General features: G+C 42.2%; 1 protein-coding gene across 3 annotated transcripts in view; it reads left to right on the forward strand.

The window, feature by feature from the left end:
* Window positions 1-21,899, forward strand: part of klhdc3 (kelch domain containing 3) — a 53,378-nt gene that overhangs the window by 14,163 nt on the left and 17,316 nt on the right. For all 3 annotated transcript variants that reach the window (XM_079854837.1, XM_079854839.1, XM_079854838.1), the window contains exon 8: window positions 797-905. In XM_079854837.1, the coding sequence (XP_079710963.1) occupies window positions 797-905 (109 nt within the window). The remainder of the gene's footprint in view (window positions 1-796; window positions 906-21,899) is intronic.

Raw genomic sequence — 21,899 nt, forward strand, 5'->3', positions numbered from 1 at the left:
CATTATTTTTACCACTTCATTAAGTTTTGCTTTGTAGAAAGCCTTTCTTTAAAGCGAATTTCGTTTTGTACAAATTGTATCTTAATTTTAATAAATGTTTCATTAACCAATTGTATGTATTTAATAAATAAAAAGCAAATATAGCAGACAATATAATAACCGTGACATGGAGGCGCCGGCACGCCGCGTTCACTTGCATTGTGAACTAGAGCGCATCTCATCGTAAATGAATGAAACTCAGCGTAGGCCTCATACATTAGCATTAAATATCTTTGCTGCATCCTTTCTAGAACAGACAAGGGCTTTCCTGCGGCTCGCACCAGCAGAGCATTGCATCGTATAGATCGCAAAACAATCAGCGGATGGCAGGCGGGTGCGGCTTTGAAATTTGGTCAAAAAACGTTGGTGCGGATGATGAGTTTTGTGATGCGGTTGCGGATGAAATAATACCCCGTCCGCGCATCTCTATCGATAACAACATTGAACACTACACAAATATTTTTTTAATTTTTTTTTAATTTAGGTGATCAAGTAGCTAATCAGTGTCTGCTGGTTTATTCAAACTAAGTTGTCTTGTATAACAGACGAACGTCGCAACGTTCGTAACTCCCTCATAAAACGAGTCGGACATCATCACATTTTTGTATACATTTTTATATATTTGGGTTAGTAAGCTACAGGACATCGCCTTTCTAACATGACCTGCGCGAAAGAGAGAGAAAAAAGAATGCGTCACTGTACCCAGCACATTTCAAACCAAACTGACGCCCGTGTGTGTGTGTGTGTGTGTGTTCAGAGGCGTTCTCCTGGAGGAAGGTGGAGCCGAGGGGTAAGGGCCCGTGTCCCAGGCGGAGGCAGTGCTGTTGCATGGTGGGAGATCGCATCATACTCTTCGGGGGAACCAGGTGAGCTCAGCGCATCACACACATGACATCATTCAACACACACATGACATCATTCATCACACACATGACATCATTCAACACACACATGACATTCAACACACACATGACATCATTCATCACACACGACATCATTCAACACACACATGACATCATTCAACAGTCACACACAGATGACATCATTCATCAGTCACATACATGACATCATTCAACACACACATGACATCATTCAACACACACACATGACATCATTCAACACACACATGACATCATTCAACACACACATGACATCATTCAACAGTCACACACAGATGACATCATTCATCAGTCACATACATGACATCATTCAACACACATGACATCATTCAACACACACATGACATCATTCAACACACACATGACATCATTCAACAGTCACACACAGATGACATCATTCATCAGTCACATACATGACATCATTCAACACACACATGACATCATTCAACACACACACATGACATCATTCAACACACACATGACATCATTCAACACACACATGACATTCAACACACACATGACATCATTCAACACACACATGACATCATTCAACACACACATGACATCATTCAACACACACATGACATCATTCAACACACACATGACATCATTCAACACACACATGACATTCAACACACACATGACATCATTCAACACACACATGACATTCAACACACACATGACATCATTCAACACACACATGACATCATTCAACACACTTGACATCATTCAACACACACATGACATCATTCAACACACACATGACATCATTCAACACACACATGACATCATTCAACAGTCACACACGACATCATTCAGCACACACATTCAACACACACATGACATCATTCAACAGTCACACACATGACATCATTCAGCACACACATGACATCATTCAACACACACATGACATCATTCAACAGTCACACATGACATCATTCAACACACACATGACATCATTCAACAGTCACACATGACATCATTCAGCACACACATGACATCATTCAACACACATGACATCATTCAACAGTCACACATGACATCATTCAGCACACACATGACATCATTCAACACACACATGACATCATTCAACAGTCACACATGACATCATTCAGCACACACATGACATCATTCAACACACACATGACATCATTCAACAGTCACACATGACATCATTCAGCACACACATGACATCATTCAGCACACACATGACATCATTCAACACACACATGACATCATTCAACAGTCACACATGACATCATTCAGCACACACATGACATCATTCAACACACACATGACATCATTCAACAGTCACACATGACATCATTCAACACACACATGACATCATTCAACAGTCACACATGACATCATTCAACACACACATGACATCATTCAACAGTCACACATGACATCATTCAACACACACATGACATCATTCAACAGTCACACATGACATCATTCAACACACACATGACATCATTCAACACACTTGACATCATTCAACACACACATGACATCATTCAACACACACATGACATCATTCAACACACACATGACATCATTCAACAGTCACACACATGACATCATTCAGCACACACATTCAACACACACATGACATCATTCAACAGTCACACACATGACATCATTCAGCACACACATGACATCATTCAACACACACATGACATCATTCAACAGTCACACACATGACATCATTCAACAGTCACACACAGATGGCATCATTCATCAGTCACATACATGACATCATTCAACACACACATGACATCATTCAGCACACACACATGACATCATTCAACACACACATGACATCATTCAACAGTCACACACATGACATCATTCAACACACACGACATCATTCATCAGTCACACATGACATATTCAACAGTCACACACATGACATCATTCAACAGTCACACACATGACATCATTCAACAGTCACACACATGACATCATTCAACACACACACGACATCATTCATCAGTCACACATGACATCATTCAACACACACATGACATCATTCAACACACACATGACATTATTCAACAGTCACACACATGACATCAACAGTCACACACACATGACATCATTCATCAGTCACACACACATGACATCATTCATCAGTCACACACACGACATCATTCAACAGTCACACACAGTTTTAAAATGAAATTTTAAAAGTTTAAAATTATACCTGTTTGTATTTAGTTTATATACTTAAAATTATTTAATAATTATTTTTAGTGCATCAGGGTGGCAGAACACTAAATTACCCAGAATGCATTAGCTGTCTTTAATTACTTCAGTAAATTTTGAACTTTGAATTACAATCCAGTTAAACTTCCTGTGTGTTGTGGCCAATTCACATTCTCACTCACTCATGAATGGAAGGGAGCCGATGCTCTACTGTGTGTGTGTGTGTGACGTCATACTGAAGCTCATCCTGTACAAGCGTTATATTGAGGAAGCCGTCAGATTCCCTTTCATCCCGAGAGCGAGAGACTCTGCTCTGATGGCCTGATCCCGCTAGTGTAATGATGATCTGCTAACAGCGCTAGTGCAATGCTAACAGCACTAGTGTAATGATGATCTGGTAACAGCGCTAGTGTAATGATCTGGCTAACAGCGTTATCAGATGCGTCCCGCTGGGTCCTGGTCCTGATCCGCAGTCGGGATTATCCCGGTGTGCTCCACAGCGGCTGATAGGGAAGATAGCGTCCTAATTAGACGCCCGCTCAGCCGGTGAAACGCACTGCATTGTGGGATCTGTCAGACAGCAGACGACTGCAGGATCCACACACTCATGCTGAATGAGTTTAAGGCTGGTCAAGATAAGACAGATTCAGGACAGCACTTTCACAACACGCATTATCTCAGAGCTTTACTGTAAATCATGATGTTAATGTTTATAATGTCTTAATATCGTCATGCATTTATCAGATTTAGCGACGAGTTCTGTATGTAATGTATGGACACTCATATCCAACTTTACTTTATTATTATCCACGTTGTGTAAAATTGTCATTGGCTTCACAGTACATATACATCACCGCATAAACACACATGAGAAAAACATGCAATACACAATAAAAAAAAAAGTCCGTCCCTAACCCTTTAGATGATGGCAGCACTGGCACGGGATAACTGGGAAATAAAGAGCTGGTTCATAATAGAGTTACAGTTTGCGACGCAAATCATGCAGTTTAGTGTATAGTGCTTTGCATTGTGGGATTGTTGACTGATTTTAACCCTCTGGGGTCTGAGCTGTTTTCTGGGCCCTGGAGGTGTTCTGAAATGCTCTGACATTTGTGCTAATTTCTGTTACTTGTGACATTTTCATGGCTAAAGTCTGATTACACTGTATTCAGCACAAACTCTGCTACAATAATATATCAGCAGCATGTATGTAAAAGTTTGTAGTTTTGAGATAATGACATTAATGCGTGGTTTGTGAAAATACAAAAAAAATTGTCACTGAAATAAGGCCATGAAACCCATACTGATTATTTCTTCACAAGACTTTTGAAAATTGTATCACGTAGCCTAGCATATTTGCTCCAAAACTATGTGAAAATCATCCTGACTGCTCATTCAGAGAAGACAATATATTGATTTAAAATTTCTAAGACGTGTTTTGTGTGAGAAAGCTTTATGCGAAGGGGCGTGATCACCTCATTAATATGTAAGCTTTTCACACCTGAGATGGCCCTATTTTAGGAGCTATCAGGCCCTATCATTCTGAGCAACCTTGCACAAAGAATGAGGAGATTTAAAAAAGAATGGCTTTTTGATTGTTTGGATTTATTTACAACACAACATAATCCAAATATACACAACAAATGACAAAAAAGCACTTATTGAAAACAATGATCCAAAGACAGAGACCTTTGTGCCATTCCTAAAAACATTGTACATACCTTTCATTTCCAAGGTGTTTGATTTTCACTTTACCATGTTCATGTACAGAGACTCATGTGAATGTTGAAGTCAGCAGGACTCAGTGGCATCTGGGCCCTGAAAGAAAAAAAAGTGAACATACTGATATCAAGAGAAACTATAGGGAATATAGTTCTAAAATTTATTGGGAATAAATTTGAGATTTTTCTGGTTAAAATTGATTTTTAAAATTCACAGAATACACACACACACAAATGTTTCCAACAATATATAATATAATTAACACCAGGTTTGTTGTCCCTTGTAAGCATAGGCTATGCGCAGTGCTGCATAAAATAATAATAACAATAACCTATTGCAGCATATAAATCTTCCAAAAGATTTCAGTAACAACTACGCTAGAGAAAAATATATTGATTATCATGTTACTTCAAATGTTTCCATTCGTTATGATGATATGAAATGAGATAATAGTAAAAACATGAAGCCTTTGTTTGGTGCGTTTTGCTTTTCAAACGCGATCGTTTCAAACGCGATCGCGATACATTCAAAACCAGAGCTCGCTCCAAAATATGAAACATTATGGTTACCATATTATACATATCTACGTTTGAGCAGATATCCACAAACACAGTAACAGTAAACATGGGTCCAAATATTATAATATTCACCATATATCTAGCAACAGTTCAACTGCAATGTGAAGTTTATGCAACAATAACATGAACTAATAATTAAGAATTTCTTACCTTACATCTTTCTTGTCTTCAAATCGCGTTCTTCTTCTGAGGTAAAGCCAATGTAAGCTCACGGCACGTCTTTCAAACTCGACGAAAAGCAGAGACTTGTGAAGTTTGTTGGTGCTTTGTTTTTGAGGTAATGAGCGCGATCGCGTTCCATGTGGAGATTTGCATGTGAATCTCTTTTGCGCGAGTGTGCGTGGTCAAATTAAAAATAATTAGGAAGCGTTTGAGAAGCTGGACATCTTGTTGGTTTTATACAAATTACTTAAACATAGAATATTTGTTTTCAGTTTGAATCTGATCATTTAAAAGTACACACTTAAATGATTATAAAGGTATATGGCTCATAAATGTGTGACTAGTATTCGCTGAGTTTTGTTTCAGTTTATAGACGTGCTCAAGAAAAAAAAGTTCACCGCGACGGAGAGGCAGAACGCACACCCTGTTTATTTTCTTTATTTTACAAAAGCACAATGTTTTGATTCGATTGTAAGTGGACACATACAAAAGTAGAAATATCACAGATTCTTTTTTCATATTTCTTTTTTCTGTATGACCATAAATGACGGAGAAATTTAAGTTTATTGTGCTACTATGTGAAGAAAATCCAGTAAAACGCGCCAACGCGTTTGTCGACCCCAGAGGGTTAATAGGAGAATTTATTATTTTTATAATTTTCTCTCCTACTGACTATTAGAACTATTTTTGCTGCGGATTATTTACTGTTTGAATGACTGATTGTGTTTTGAACTGGACTAATTTTGTTTCTTTTTTGTTGCCTATTTAGTATTTTGTGGCTGGACAATTTTTGAACTGATTTGTTTTTGTTTTTCTTCTTTCCTCTGGAACCTAAAATACATTTGGGAACACTTGAATTTGCGTTTCTGTTCAATTATATTGAATCTTTGCTGCATTTAAAGGAGTTTTGTTGCATGAAGAAGCTGTAAAGCACAGACATCTTTAAGCCCGCCGGCCCGTGTGTGTGTGTGTCTGCTCTTAAACTCTTGAAGTGCTCCAGTTAAGCAGGATTATCTGCTGTACGGAGACTAATGTTTGAGAGCAGAGTGAAACACTTTTGGCTCATTTATTTGTGTTTCCCTGTGGGATCAGAGCAGGATTTCCTCCCAGGAGTCATGATTTCCTGTGTGAGACGGCATTAGCAGACACACACACACACACACACACACACACACACACACACTCCTGACAAAACAAGTCACATGTCATGAGGGTTTCTGAAACAAACCTGAGCTGCTTCCATCTGTCGTTTATGCACATTTTGGGATATTGCATGAATCATTTTGTTGTTCTTCTGAGCACATGTGATGGAAACAGTGTTTTATTCCCAGTGTTATGATGGAAACAGTGTTTTACTCCCAGTGTTATGATGGAAACGGTGTTTTACTCCCAGTGTTATGATGGAAACGGTGTTTTATTCCCAGTGTTAGGATGGAAACGGTGTTTTATTCCCAGTGTTATGATGGAAACAGTGTTTTACTCCCAGTGTTATGATGGAAACGGTGTTTTATTCCCAGTGTTAGAATGGAAACGGTGTTTTATTCCCAGTGTTATGATGGAAACGGTGTTTTATTCCCAGTGTTAGAATGGAAACGGTGTTTTATTCCCAGTTTTAGAATGGAAACGGTGTTTTATTCCCAGTGTTAGGATGGAAACAGTGTTTTATTCCCAGTGTTATGATGGAAATGGTGTTTTATTCCCAGTGTTAGAATGGAAACGGTGTTTTATTCCCAGTTTTAGAATGGAAACGGTGTTTTATTCCCAGTGTTAGGATGGAAACGGTGTTTTATTCCCAGTGTTAGAATGGAAACGGTGTTTTATTCCCAGTGTTATGATGGAAACGGTGTTTTATTCCCAGTGTTAGAATGGAAACGGTGTTTTATTCCCAGTGTTATGATGGAAACGGTGTTTTATTCCCAGTGTTAGAATGGAAACGGTGTTTTATTCCCAGTTTTAGAATGGAAACGGTGTTTTATTCCCAGTGTTAGGATGGAAACAGTGTTTTATTCCCAGTGTTATGATGGAAATGGTGTTTTATTCCCAGTGTTAGAATGGAAACGGTGTTTTATTCCCAGTTTTAGAATGGAAACGGTGTTTTATTCCCAGTGTTAGGATGGAAACGGTGTTTTATTCCCAGTGTTAGAATGGAAACGGTGTTTTATTCCCAGTGTTAGAATGGAAACAGTGTTTTACTCCCAGTGTTATGATGGAAACGGTGTTTTATTCCCAGTGTTAGAATGGAAACGGTGTTTTATTCCCAGTGTTATGATGGAAACGGTGTTTTATTCCCAGTGTTAGAATGGAAACGGTGTTTTATTCCCAGTTTTAGAATGGAAACGGTGTTTTATTCCCAGTGTTAGGATGGAAACAGTGTTTTATTCCCAGTGTTATGATGGAAACGGTGTTTTATTCCCAGTGTTAGGATGGAAACAGTGTTTTATTCCCAGTGTTATGATGGAAATGGTGTTTTATTCCCAGTGTTATGATGGAAACGGTGTTTTATTCCCAGTGTTAGGATGGAAACAGTGTTTTATTCCCAGTGTTATGATGGAAATGGTGTTTTATTCCCAGTGTTAGAATGGAAACGGTGTTTTATTCCCAGTTTTAGAATGGAAACGGTGTTTTATTCCCAGTGTTAGGATGGAAACGGTGTTTTATTCCCAGTGTTAGGATGGAAACAGTGTTTTATTCCCAGTGTTATGATGGAAACGGTGTTTTATTCCCAGTGTTAGGATGGAAACAGTGTTTTATTCCCAGTGTTATGATGGAAATGGTGTTTTATTCCCAGTGTTATGATGGAAACGGTGTTTTATTCCCAGTGTTAGAATGGAAACGGTGTTTTATTCCCAGTGTTATGATGGAAACGGTGTTTTATTCCCAGTGTTAGAATGGAAACGGTGTTTTATTCCCAGTTTTAGAATGGAAACGGTGTTTTATTCCCAGTGTTAGGATGGAAACAGTGTTTTATTCCCAGTGTTATGATGGAAATGGTGTTTTATTCCCAGTGTTAGAATGGAAACGGTGTTTTATTCCCAGTGTTAGAATGGAAACGGTGTTTTATTCCCAGTGTTATGATGGAAACGGTGTTTTATTCCCAGTGTTAGGATGGAAACAGTGTTTTATTCCCAGTGTTATGATGGAAACGGTGTTTTATTCCCAGTGTTAGGATGGAAACGGTGTTTTATTCCCAGTGTTAGAATGGAAACGGTGTTTTATTCCCAGTGTTATGATGGAAACGGTGTTTTATTCCCAGTGTTATGATTGAAACGGTGTTTTATTCCCAGTGTTATGATGGAAATGGTGTTTTATTCCCAGTGTTAGAATGGAAACGGTGTTTTATTCCCAGTGTTAGAATGGAAACGGTGTTTTATTCCCAGTGTTAGGATGGAAACGGTGTTTTATTCCCAGTGTTAGGATGGAAACATAAGAAAAGATGATCTAGATGTTGTAGATGTTCGAGATGTTCGAGATGTTCGAGATGTTCGAGATGTTCATGTTCTAGATGTTGTAGATGTTCTAGATGTTGTAGATGTTCTAGATGTTCTTGTTCTAGATGTTCTAGATGTTCTAGATGTTGTAGATGTTGTAGATGTTCGAGATGTTCTAGATATTGTAGATGTTCTTGTTCTAGATGTTCGAGATGTTCGAGATGTTCTAGATGTTCTTGTTCTAGATGTTCTAGATGTTCTTGTTCGAGATGTTCTAGATATTCTAGATGTTCTTGTTCTAGATGTTGTAGATGTTCTAGATGTTGTAGATGTTCTAGATAGATGTTGTAGATGTTGTAGATGTTGTAGATGTTCGAGATGTTGTAGATGTTGTAGATGTTCGAGATGTTCTAGATGTTGTAGATGTAGATGTACAGTACAGGCCAAAAGTTTGGACACATTACTATTTTTAATGTTTTTGAAAGAAGTTTCTTCTGCTCATCAAGCCTGCATTTATTTGATAAAAAAAGACAGAAAAAAATGTAATATTGTGATATATTATTACAATTTAAAATAATTGGTTTTAAATTTATTATACTTTAAATTATCATTTATTTCGGTGATGCAAAGCTGAATTTTCAGGATCATTACTCCAGTCTTCAGTGTCACATGTGACATCCAGTCAATCACATGATCCTTTAGAAATCATTCTAATGTTCTGATTTATTATGAGTGTTGGAAACAGTTCTGCTGCCTAATATATTTGATGAATAAAAGGTTAAAAAGAACTGCATTTATTCAAAATAAATTTTTTTTTTTAATATAAATCTTCTTTATTATCACTTTTTATCAATTTAACACATCCTTGCTGAATAAAATTATTGATTTATTTAAAAAAAAATAAAGAAAAAAATTACTGACCCCAAATTACTGACCAGTAGTGTATATTGTTGTTATAAAAGATTTCTATCTTGAAAACATTTGCTTCTTTTTTTTTCTTTTTTTTATTCATCAAAGTATCCTAAAAAAGTATCACAGGTTATGAAAAAATATTAAGCAGCAGAACTGTTTCCAACTTTGATAATGAATCATCATATTAGAATGATTTCTAAAGGATCATTTGATAGACTGGAGTAATGATCCTGAAAATTCAGCTTTGCATCACCGAAATAAATTATAATTTAAAGTATAATAAATTGAAAACCAATTATTTTGAATTGTAATAATATATCACAATATTACATTTTTTTCTGTATTTTTGATCAAATAAATGCAGGCTTGATGAGCAGAAGAAACTTCTTTCAAAAACATTAAAAATAGTAATGTGTCCAAACTTTTGGCCTGTACTGTAGATGTTGTAGATGTTCTAGATGTTCTAGATGTTCTAGATGTAGATGTTGTAGATTTTCGAGATGTTCGAGATGTTCGAGATGTTCGAGATGTTCTAGATGTTGTAGATGTACTAAATGTTGTAGATGTTGTAGATGTTCTAGATGTAGATGTAGATGTTGTAGATGTTGTAGATGTTGTAGATGTTGTAGATGTTGTAGATGTTCTAGATGTTCTAGATGTTGTAGATGTACTAGATGTTGTAGATGTTGTAGATGTTGGAGATGTTCTAGATGTTCTAGATGTAGATGTTGTAGATGTTGTAGATGTTCTAGATGTAGATGTTGTAGATGTTGTAGATGTTGTAGATGTAGATGTTGTAGATGTTCTAGATATTCTAGATATTCTAGATGTTGTAGATGTTGTAGATGTTCGAGATGTTGTAGATGTTCTAGATGTTCTAGATGTTCATACTGCAGTGGCTGTGAGTGATGGACTATAGAGAGATCAGCGATTGTTGTGTTTGATTGAATCTCTGAGACTGCAGGAGAGAAAGGCTTGAAGAGTAAACGCTGACCTCTGACCTCACACAGATTCATTCATCCACGCCTCTCATGCGTTAGCCTGTAGCTGCTCTCGCGCACGCTAGCAGCGTTTCATGTAGCCCACCACGAAATCACAGGAATTGTGTGTGTGGCCTCTGTTGCTCCTCAGTGTTTACAGTAGATGCAGATCAAGCGTGTCTGAGTGTGTGTGTGTGTGTGTGTGAGAGTGCGTGTGTGTGAGTGCGTGTGTGTGAGAGTGCGTGTGTGTGTTTGTGTGTGAGAGAGTGTGTGTGTGTGTGTGTGCGCGCTCAGTGGCGTGTGGGAGGATGAGTGATGATGCGTCTGTTTGCTTGTTTTTAAAACTAAGAGCCTGATGCTGTGAGTGAGTGTGTGTGTGTGTGTGTGTGTGTTTCAGAGCGTCACTGTTCCTGCTGCACGTCTCACTGTTTTCTACACACAAACACACACTTTCTCTCACACACACACACACACACACACACACACACACACACACACACACACACACACACACACACACACACACACACACACACACACTCTCTCTCTAACACTCTCACACACACAAACACACTTTCTCTCTCTCTCTCTCACACATACACACACACATACACACTCTCTCTCTCTCTCTCACACATACACACACACACACACACACACACACACACACACACACACACACACACACACACACTCTCTCTCACACACTCACACACACACACACACACACACACACACACACACACACACACACTCACACACACTCTCTCTCTCTCACACACACACACACACACACTCTCTCTCTCACACACACACACACACACACACACACACACTCTCTCTCTCTCACACACACACACACACTCACACGTTATTGATGTTTATCTTTAGGAAAGAGACAAACGCTCAACGCGCATCATGAATCACGCAGACACACACACACACACGCTCAGTGCGCATCATGAATCACGCAGACACACACACACACACACACGCTCAGCGCGCATCATGAATCACGCAGACACACACACACACACACACACGCTCAGCGCGCATCATGAATCACGCAGACACTCTGCTGGTGTTCCTCCAGTCTCAGGAAGCGTTCGTCAGGTTTATAGCGAGCTGACGCTGAGCAGACGATATTCCTGAGGCTTTATGATATTTACTTAAACAGAAGGAATTTGTTGAGCGTAAATTTAGGGTTGCAGTGAAGCTCAATAAAGGTGTGAGTGTGTGTTCAGTGGCGTGGAGGTGTGTGTGTGTGTGTGTGTGTGTGTGTGTGTGTGTGTGTGTGTGTGTGTGAAAGCAGCAGCATCGGCACCCGGACGTGTGATGGCCATCGTCAGGCGCTGGTTCTCGCGCTGCTGCTGCGTAACGACAGACACACACACACACACACACACACACACACACACACACACACACATCAGGAGGAGAAAGCTGCTCACGCTGGACGTTCTCCAGGTGCATGCTGGGATGTGTGTGAGGAGACCCTACACTGTCCAATACAACTCACACACACACTGAAATCCTCTGATATTCACCTTCAGTCATGAGCAGTGAGTGTGTGTGTGTGTGTGTGTGAATATGAGTGTATGAGTGTTTGTGTGTGAATGTGTGTGTGTGTGTGTGTGAGTGAATATGAGTGTGTGAGTGTGTGTTTGTGTGTGAATATGAGTGTGTGTTTGTGTGTGTGTGTGTGTGTGAATATGTGTGTGTGTGTTTGTGTGTGAGAGTGTGTGTGTGTGAGAGAGAGTGTGTGAGAGAGAGTGTGTGTGTGTGTTAGTGGCCACTTACAGCAGAATAAACAGGCCTGCAGGGCCGAAGAGAGGCGTGAAATTCAGACACTGCTCTGATTTATGAGCTTCAGAACCCCCGAATCACCTGACGCAACACAACTCTCTCACACACACACACACACACACACACACACACACACACACACTCTCATATTCACACACACTGCACGAGTTTATTAACCACTAAAATCATGTAATGACTCTTTCTAATGATCACATCACTGCTGTAATTACTAACCCTCTTAAAATGGCCGTTCTCTCATCATTTACTCCTCCTTTCTTCTGGAGATATTTTGAGAATATTTCAGTGTTTTGAAGTATGACGGCGAGTAAATGATGATTCCCTCAGAACAGTGCATATACAGCGCATCCGGACCATATTCACAGCGCTCACTTTTCCACATTTTGTTAAATTAAAGCCTTATTCCAAAATGGTTTAAAGTCATTATTTTCCTCAAAATTCTACAAGCAATACGCCATAATGACAGCGTGAAAGAAGTTTGTTTGAAATCTTTGAAATTTTTTTAAAAATTAAAACCGACACTCAAAATTGAGCTCAAGTTTATCCGGTTTCCACTGATCATCCTCGAGATGTTTCTACAACTGGATTGGAGTCCACCTGTGGGAAACCAGCTGATGATGCGTGTCCTGTGGTAAACTCAGCTGATTGGACATGATTTGGAAGGACACACCTGTCTTATGCTCACGTTCACACGCGTGTGCTGGTGATGCGTGTGCTGGTGACGCATGTGCTGGTGACGCGTGTGCTGGTGACGCATGTGCTGGTGACGCGTGTGCTGGTGATGCGTGTGCTGGTGATGCGTGTGCTGGTGATGCGTGTGCTGGTGCTGGTGATGCGTGTGCTGGTGACGCGTGTGCTAGTGACACGTGTGCTGATGACGCGTGTGCTGGTGATGCGTGTGCTGGTGCTGGTGATGTGTGTGCTGGTGACGCGTGTGCTGGTGATGCGTGTGCTGGTGATGCGTGTGCTGGTGCTGGTGATGCGTGTGCTGGTGCTGGTGATGTGTGTGCTGGTGACGCGTGTGCTGGTGCTGGTGATGTGTGTGCTGGTGACGCGTGTGCTGGTGATGCGTGTGCTGGTGATGCGTGTGCTGGTGCTGGTGATGCGTGTGCTGGTGACGCGTGTGCTGGTGACGCGTGTGCTGGTGACGCGTGTGCTGGTGATGCGTGTGCTAGTGACACGTGTGCTGGTGATGCGTGTGCTGGTGATGCGTGTGCTGGTGCTGGTGATGCGTGTGCTGGTGACACGTGTGCTGATGACGCGTGTGCTGATGACGCGTGTTGACGCGTGTGCTGATGACGCGTGTGCTGGTGACGCGTGTGCTGGTGACGCGTGTGCTGGTGACGCGTGTGCTGGTGACGCGTGTGCTGGTGCTGGTGATGCGTGTGCTGGTGATGCGTGTGCTGGTGATGTGTGTGCTGGTGACACGTGTGCTGATGACGCGTGTGCTGATGACGCATGTGCTGGTGCTGGTGATGCGTGTGCTGGTGACACGTGTGCTGGTGACGCGTGTGCTGGTGCTGGTGACGCGTGTGCTAGTGCTGGTGACGCGTGTGCTAGTGACACGTGTGCTGATGACGCGTGTGCTGATGACGCATGTGCTGGTGCTGGTGATGCGTGTGCTGGTGATGCGTGTGCTAGTGACACGTGTGCTGGTGATGCGTGTGCTGGTGCTGGTGATGTGTGTGCTGGTGACACGTGTGCTGATGACGCGTGTGCTGGTGACGCGTGTGCTGGTGACGCGTGTGCTGATGAGGCCTAACCCTAACCCGTGGTAAACTCAGCTGATTGGACATGATTTGGAAAGACACACACCTGTCTTACGCTCACGTTCACACACGTGTGCTGATGATGCGTGTGCTGATGTCACGGCTGAGGATGATCCTGTGCCGCTCGTCCACAGATCTGGGAACGGCACCGGATGCACAGATTGGCATGCTGGGATACGCGGGGGACGGCAGCTTGTGAGTCTGTGATGAGCCGCCTCTGCTCTGTTTGTGTGTTCTGGTTGGTTGAGTGTGTTTGGGGATTTATCCGAGTGTCCTCATGGGTTTCTCTCTTGGACGGCGTCCTGATGGTTTTAATATCCTGACGTGATGTCACTTCCTCTGTGTGACGAGTTAAGCCGAATCAGCTGATCGTCATCCTCACGTGTGTGTGTCTCTCATGCTAACGTGATCTTTGCTGATGAATGCTAGTGCATCCATGCTGTTATAATGCTGTCGAGAGTGTGTGTGTGTGTGTGTGTGAGAGAGAGAGAGAGTGTGTGTGTGTGTGTGTGTGTGTGTGAGAGAGAGAGAGAGCGTGTGTGTGTGTGTGTGTGTGAGAGAGAGAGAGAGAGAGAGAGAGAGAGAGAGAGAGAGAGAGAGTGAGTGTGTGTGTGTGTGAGAGTGTGTGAGAAGTGAGTGTGTGTGTGTGTGTGTGTGTGAGAGTGTGTGAGAGAGAGAGAGAGTGTGTGAGAGTGAGTGTGTGTGTGTTAGAGCCCTGCACGGGCCAAAAACTCCAGCCCTAACCCGGCCCTGGCCCGTGGTGTTCAAGCCCTACCCGGCCCCAGCCCGACAACGGCTGCAATTTTTTCAGCCCGAACCCGACCCGACCCGACCCGACCCGAGCCGAGACCAACATCAATATCACTTCAAGCTCTCTCTGACGCGCACTATTTGATGCACGTTCTCTGATGCGCGCAGTCTCTGCTACACGCGAACACACGCACGGCACATCACACGCTACTGAAAGGTAAACTTTTATTATTGGCCTGAAACATCAACAATCATGCCCACAAATATTGAACAGACTGTCCATTAGAGAGAAGCATAAGCATGCAGTAGAGAATATAGCGCTACGGGATCCAACCGCAAAAACAAGTAGCTAAATAAACGGCCTACCTTTCTTTGCTTTTAAGTAACTGAAGAACAATGTTCAAAACAATGTTCAAAAATGAAGAACTCTTCGCCAACTGGCTAATGTTAAATAATATTAATGAAAAAAAGAAAATCCAACTTCTTCCTGATCTTCTGCATGGTCAACTGTCACCTGTTAATGCACGTGAGTGACGCGTGCGTATATGCGGATTGCGTTTGTGTTGCTTAGGCGATGTATAATATTTATAATATAATAAATATAACAATATTTCATGCACATTATGTGACGTGTGCTCTGCACGTACATTATGGGCACAATGAAAGGAGAGAAAATAAGCCCGAGTAGACCGAGGGCTTGCAGACCTCTAGTGTGTGTGTGTGTGACAGAAGCCGATGAGGATGAAAGCACTGAATCATGGGAGTTTCATGAGATTTATTTCTTCTGACTTCACTCATCGATGCAGCAGTTTTGAAGGCTCTCCCTATGAGTGGTCCGTCAGAGCTCTGCTCGTCTCTGATTGGCTGATTTCTTCTTAGCTGCTGCCTCTCAACGACAGCTGTTCAACAGGAAGGAAATCCTACAGTGAAAATGTTGTAAATTGAAGTTTGAATCCCATCCTTGATTAATCTTTCAGAGGTGATTTATTTCTTGTAACGGAACCGCTAGTTCAGTGCTAGTCCACTCGCTGCTAGCCTTCAGCGGGTGAACGTCTGTGTTCCTGATGTTCAGAGGGATTGTGGGATATCTTCTGTTAGTCGAGAGCGTCACCCAGTCCTCCAACAGAAGCCAGTTGCCCCGAGCGTCCGGTGTTTCCCAGTTCCCGTGTTTACAGCAGAGATAGTGTGTTCTGGGATAATCAGCTGACTCCGTGCCGCTGGTCTCAGATCTGATCCGGTCTCCGTCTAAATATAAACCCAGACACAGCAGCGTCTCTCAGAGCCTGGGCTTCAGATCCCGACTGTGGACGATCTCTCACACACTTCTGTTACCCAGAGGTCTTTGGTTTGGCGCGTGTGTTTCTATTCACTAAGCTGAACAGCCAATCAGAGTTCTCTCTCTCACCGACGGCGGTTCAACATGTCGAATCGGCCGAAAACCCAGACGGCGTCAGAGTAGAGCCAGCGGTGCGGAACACACACACACACACACACACACACACACACACATACACACACACACCGGGAAAACTACGTTGACCTATGCTCAAGAACAGCCGTTTCCCGCGGCCAACCGCCGGCTGGTGTGTCCCGGGATTAGGTGTGTGTGTGTGTGTGTGTTCACTGTTGTAAAAATTCTGTTTTATGAATTATTAAGGCCAGACAAGTAATTTGTTGAGGTCAATTTGTAAAGAACGATTACAACCTGCGCACATATAATAATAATAATAATAATAATATATATATATAATTAATTTGCATTTTATTGCATGACATAAGTATTTGATCACCTACCAACCAGTAAGAATTCCGGCTCTCACAGACCTGTTAGCTTTTCTTTAAGAAGCCCTCCTGTTCTCCACTCATTACCTGTATTAACTGCACCTGTTTAAACTCGTTACCTGTATAAAAGACACCTGTCCACACACTCAATCAAACAGACTCTAACCTCTCCACAATGGCCAAGACCAGAGAGCTGTGTAAGGACATCAGGGATAAAACTGTAGACCTGCACAAGGCTGGGATGGGCTACAGGACAATAGGCAAGCAGCTTGGTGAAACAACTGTCGGCGCAATTATTAGAAAATGGAAGAAGTTCAAGATGGTCAATCTCCCTCGGTCTGGGGCACCATGCAAGATCTCACCTCGTGGGGCATCAATGATCATGAGGAAGGTGAGGGATCAGCCCAGAACTACACGGCAGGACCTGGTCAATGACCTGAAGAGAGCTGGGACCACAGTCTCAAAGAAAACCATTAGTAACACACTACGCCGTCATGGATTAAAATCCTGCAGTGCACGCAAGGTCCCCCTGCTCAAGCCAGCGCATGTCCAGGCCCGTCTGAAGCTTGCCAATGACCATCTGGATGATCCAGAGGAGGAATGGGAGAAGGTCATGTGGTCTGATGAGACAAATATAGAGCTTTTTGGTCTAAACTCCACTCGCCGTGTTTGGAGGAAGAAGAAGGATGAGTACAACCCCAAGAACACCATCCCAACCGTGAAGCATGGAGGTGGAAACATCATTCTTTGGGGATGCTCTTCTGCAAAGGGGACAGGACGACTTCACCGTATTGAGGGGAGGATGGATGGGGCCATGTATCGCCAGATCTTGGCCAACAACCTCCTTCCCTCAGTAAGAGCATTGAAGATGGGTCGTGGCTGGGTCTTCCAGCATGACAACGACCCGAAACACACAGCCAGGGCAACTAAGGAGTGGCTCCGTAAGAAGCATCTCAAGGTCCTGGAGTGGCCTAGCCAGTCTCCAGACCTGAACCCAATAGAAGATCTGTGGAGGAGCTGAAGGTCCGTATTGCCCAGCGACAGCCCTGAAACCTGAAGGATCTGGAAAAGGTCTGTATGGAGGAGTGGGCCAGAATCCCTGCAGTGTGTGCAAACCTGGTCAAGAACTACAGGAAACGTATGATCTCTGTTATTGCAAACAAAAGTTTCTGTACCAAATATTAAGTCCTGCTTTTCTGATGCATCAAATACTTACAGTGCCCTCCACAGTTAATGGCACCCCTGGTAAATATGATCAAAACTGGCTGTAAAGAATAAATCTGCATCGTTTATCCTTTTGATCTTTCATTCAAAAAATGTGCAAAATTCTAATCTTTCATTGAAGTAAAATAATTGAAAGTGGGGGGAAATCACATTATGAAACACGTTGGCCACAATTATTGGCACCCCTAGAATTTTTTACGAGTAAAATATCTCTGAAGTATATTCCCATTAATATTTACCTTTTTTAGTACACCAGGGTGACTAGGAACATGAAACTGTCCAGCTATGACTTTGTGTTTCACAGGAGTTTAAATATGAGGAAACACAAAGGCCAAATCCCCTTAATCATCCATCACAATGAGTAAAACCACAGAATATAGTTCTGATGCGTAGCAAAAGATTGTTGACCATCACAAAATAGAAAGTGGCTGTAAGAAAATAGCTAAAGAATTGAAAATCCCCATTTTGACCATCAGGGCAATAATTAAGAAGTTATAATCAACTAAAGATGTTACGAATCTGCCAGGAAGAGGACGTGTGTCTATACTGTCTTAATGCACGGCGAGGATGAAAGTTTGAGTGGCCAAAGACTCTTCAAGGATCACAGATGGAGAATTGCAGAGATTAGTTGAGTCTTGGGGTCAGAAAGCCAAAAAACAAACAAAAAAAACAAAAAAAACCTACATCCCCACATGTTGTTTGGGAGGGTTTTTTTTAAGAAAAATCCTCCTCGCTCCTCCAGAAACAAACTCCAGCTAATTTAATTGTCAGACACGACTGGAACTTCAGACGGCACAGGGTTCTGTGGTCAGATGAGACTAAAAAAAGAGCTTTTTGGCAGCAAACACACTAGATGGGTTTGGTGAACACAAGGATAAAAAGTCCCCCATGTGTACAATTTAATATACCGTTGGATCTTTAATGTTGTGGGCATATTTTTCTGCTGGAGGTCCTGGACTTCTTATTCAGATACATGGCATCGTGGATTCTATCAAATATCAACAGATAAAAAATCAAAACCTGATGCCTTCTGCTAGAAATCTTATAATGGGCCGTGGTTGGATCTTCCATCAGGACAACGATCCAAATCAAACATCAAAATCAACACAAAAATTTGTTGCCGGAGCACAAAAGGAAGCTTCTGCCATGACCGTCCCAGTCCCCTGACCTGATGAGTGGAGTGAAGAGAAGAAGCACCAACATGGATCTGGGAATCTGAAGGATCTGGAGAGATTCTGTATGGAGGAATGGTCTCTGATCTCTTGTCAGGTGTTCTCCAAACTCATCCGGCATTATAGGAGAAGACTCAGAGCTGTTATCTTGGCAAAAGGAGATTGCAAAAAGTATTTAATAAAAGGGTGCCAATAATTGTGGCCAACGTGTTTTGGAGAAAAACATTTATTTCATAATGTGATTTCCCCCCCACATTCAATTATTTTACTTCACTGAAAGATTAGAATTTTGCAAATTTTTTGAATGAAAGATCAAAAGGATAAACGATGCAGATTTATTTTTTACAGCCAGTTTTGATCATATTTACCAGGGGTGCCATTAATTGTGGAGGGCACTGTATGTCATGCAATAAAATGCAAATGAATTACTTAAAAATCATACAATGTGATTTTCTGGATTTTTGTTTTAGACTCCGTCTCTCACAGTTGAAGAGTACCTATGATAAAAATTACAGACCTCTATTTGCTTTGTAAGTGGGAAAACCTGCAAAATCGGCAGTGTATCAAATACTTGTTCTCCCCACTGTATATATTCGAATGCGCATATCTATAGACTAAACACGTAATACACATGTGCACGCCGTCCGTGTTTTCACAGATTCACGTTTAGTTTACGCGGAGATCATCACGTTAAAAACATTTTTCAGCGCTTGCACCAGAACCAGTTCCAGAGTGTGTGTTCTGGAGTGTGTGTTCTAGAGTGTGTGTTCTCGAGCTCCAGACACTGTCGTGCGAATGAACGGCCAGAACACATTACAAGTTTCTGTTTTCTGTTAGAACGGTGTGTGTTAGCGGCCCCTGAGTTAATAACTAATGATCTTTACAATGGAAGTGAATCAATCAAACTAACTTTATCTGGACAATAACTTTATTCTAGATCTGCTGTAAAGCCTGAACACTCTCTGTTACTGTAATCTCTGTATTAGAGCACGGTATAAATGAAGGAGACTGACCAGAGGAGACGCGGTTCTGGCGGACCGGAACGGGAACATCACGCCCGAGATGAGAAGAACCAGCTGAGCTTTCTTAGGGTCACTTCTTGTGACATCACTTCCTGTCTTTGATTTAGATGTGTCTGTTCTGTTGTGTTCATATTCCAGTCGAACCGCTCCAGTTTGTTGAACTCTGAGAGTGTGTGTGTCGGTCCGCTTGATTCAGATGGTGTCGCTCACACACTCATTCACATGAACCGCACTAACAGAGTGTTAATGTGTGAACACACCTTTACACTGATGTTCACGGTCAACAAACAACTCTGTGTCAGCGAGGACCATGATGCATCTGTGTGTGTGTGTGCAGATAAGACTCTCCACAGGAAGTCATAGCACACAATGAGTTCCTGAATGTGTGTGTGTGTGTGAGTGAGTGAGTGAGTGAGTGAGTGAGTGTGTGTGTGTGTGTGTGTGTGTGTGTGTGTGTGTGTGTGTGTGTGTGTGTGTGTGTGAGTCCATGGACCCGCCGCTCGTGTGAGTGTGTGTGTGAGTGAGTGAATGTGTGTGTGTGTGTGTGTGTGTGTGTGTGTGTGTGTGTGTGTGTGTGTGTGTGTGTGTGTGTGTGTGTGTGTGTGTGTGTGTGTGTGAGTCCATGAACCCGCCGCACGTGTGAGTGAGTGAATGTGTGTGTGTGTGAGAGTGTGTGAGTCCATGGACCCGCCGCTCGTGTGTGTGTGTGTGTGTGTGAGATCCTGCTGTGAAGGAAGTGTTGTAGTGTGTGTGCAGAAACAGTGTCTCTCTCGGACGGGGGGTTCATTTCTTCATTAGTGACCTTTTAAGAAGGTGAGGCTCGGGCTAATGAGGTGATTGTAGGCAGAGAAGCTTTAGAAGATTCCAGCCGACATTCCCAGCGGTGTTACGACCAACAGCGAGTGTGTTTTCATAGGGGGAGTGTGTGTGTGTGTGTGTGTGAAGGGGGAGGAACCTCCTCAATGATACTCGGCTGATCATGTAACACAAATGAGCCGTCAAACACCAGGAAACCTCATAAACTCACAAAACACTTCGACACCGTCAGGCGCTCGTGTGTGTGTGTGTGTGTGTGAGAGCTGCTATCAGCCTTGATCATCCGCTGCTGTCGACTGTGATCATTCACTCACTTCTGCTACTGAACGGCTCTTTATTTGTCTGTGTTGCTGCTGTGATTGAATGTTTTGATATTAATGTCTCAATAGTTTTTAATGAGTTTAATACACTGACAAAAATTTGCCTGAAACAAGCTAGAGCTCTATTCACACACGCTAGAGCTCTATTCACACACGCTAGAGCTCTATTCACACACGCTAGAGCTCTATTCACACAGGCTAGAGCTCTATTCACACACGCTAGAGCTCTATTCACACACGCTAGAGCTCTATTCACACAGGCTAGAGCTCTATTCACACAGGCTAGAGC

This window comes from Squalius cephalus (genome assembly GCF_949319135.1).
Source record: "Squalius cephalus genome assembly, chromosome: 21".
Lineage (NCBI taxonomy): Eukaryota > Metazoa > Chordata > Actinopteri > Cypriniformes > Leuciscidae > Squalius > Squalius cephalus.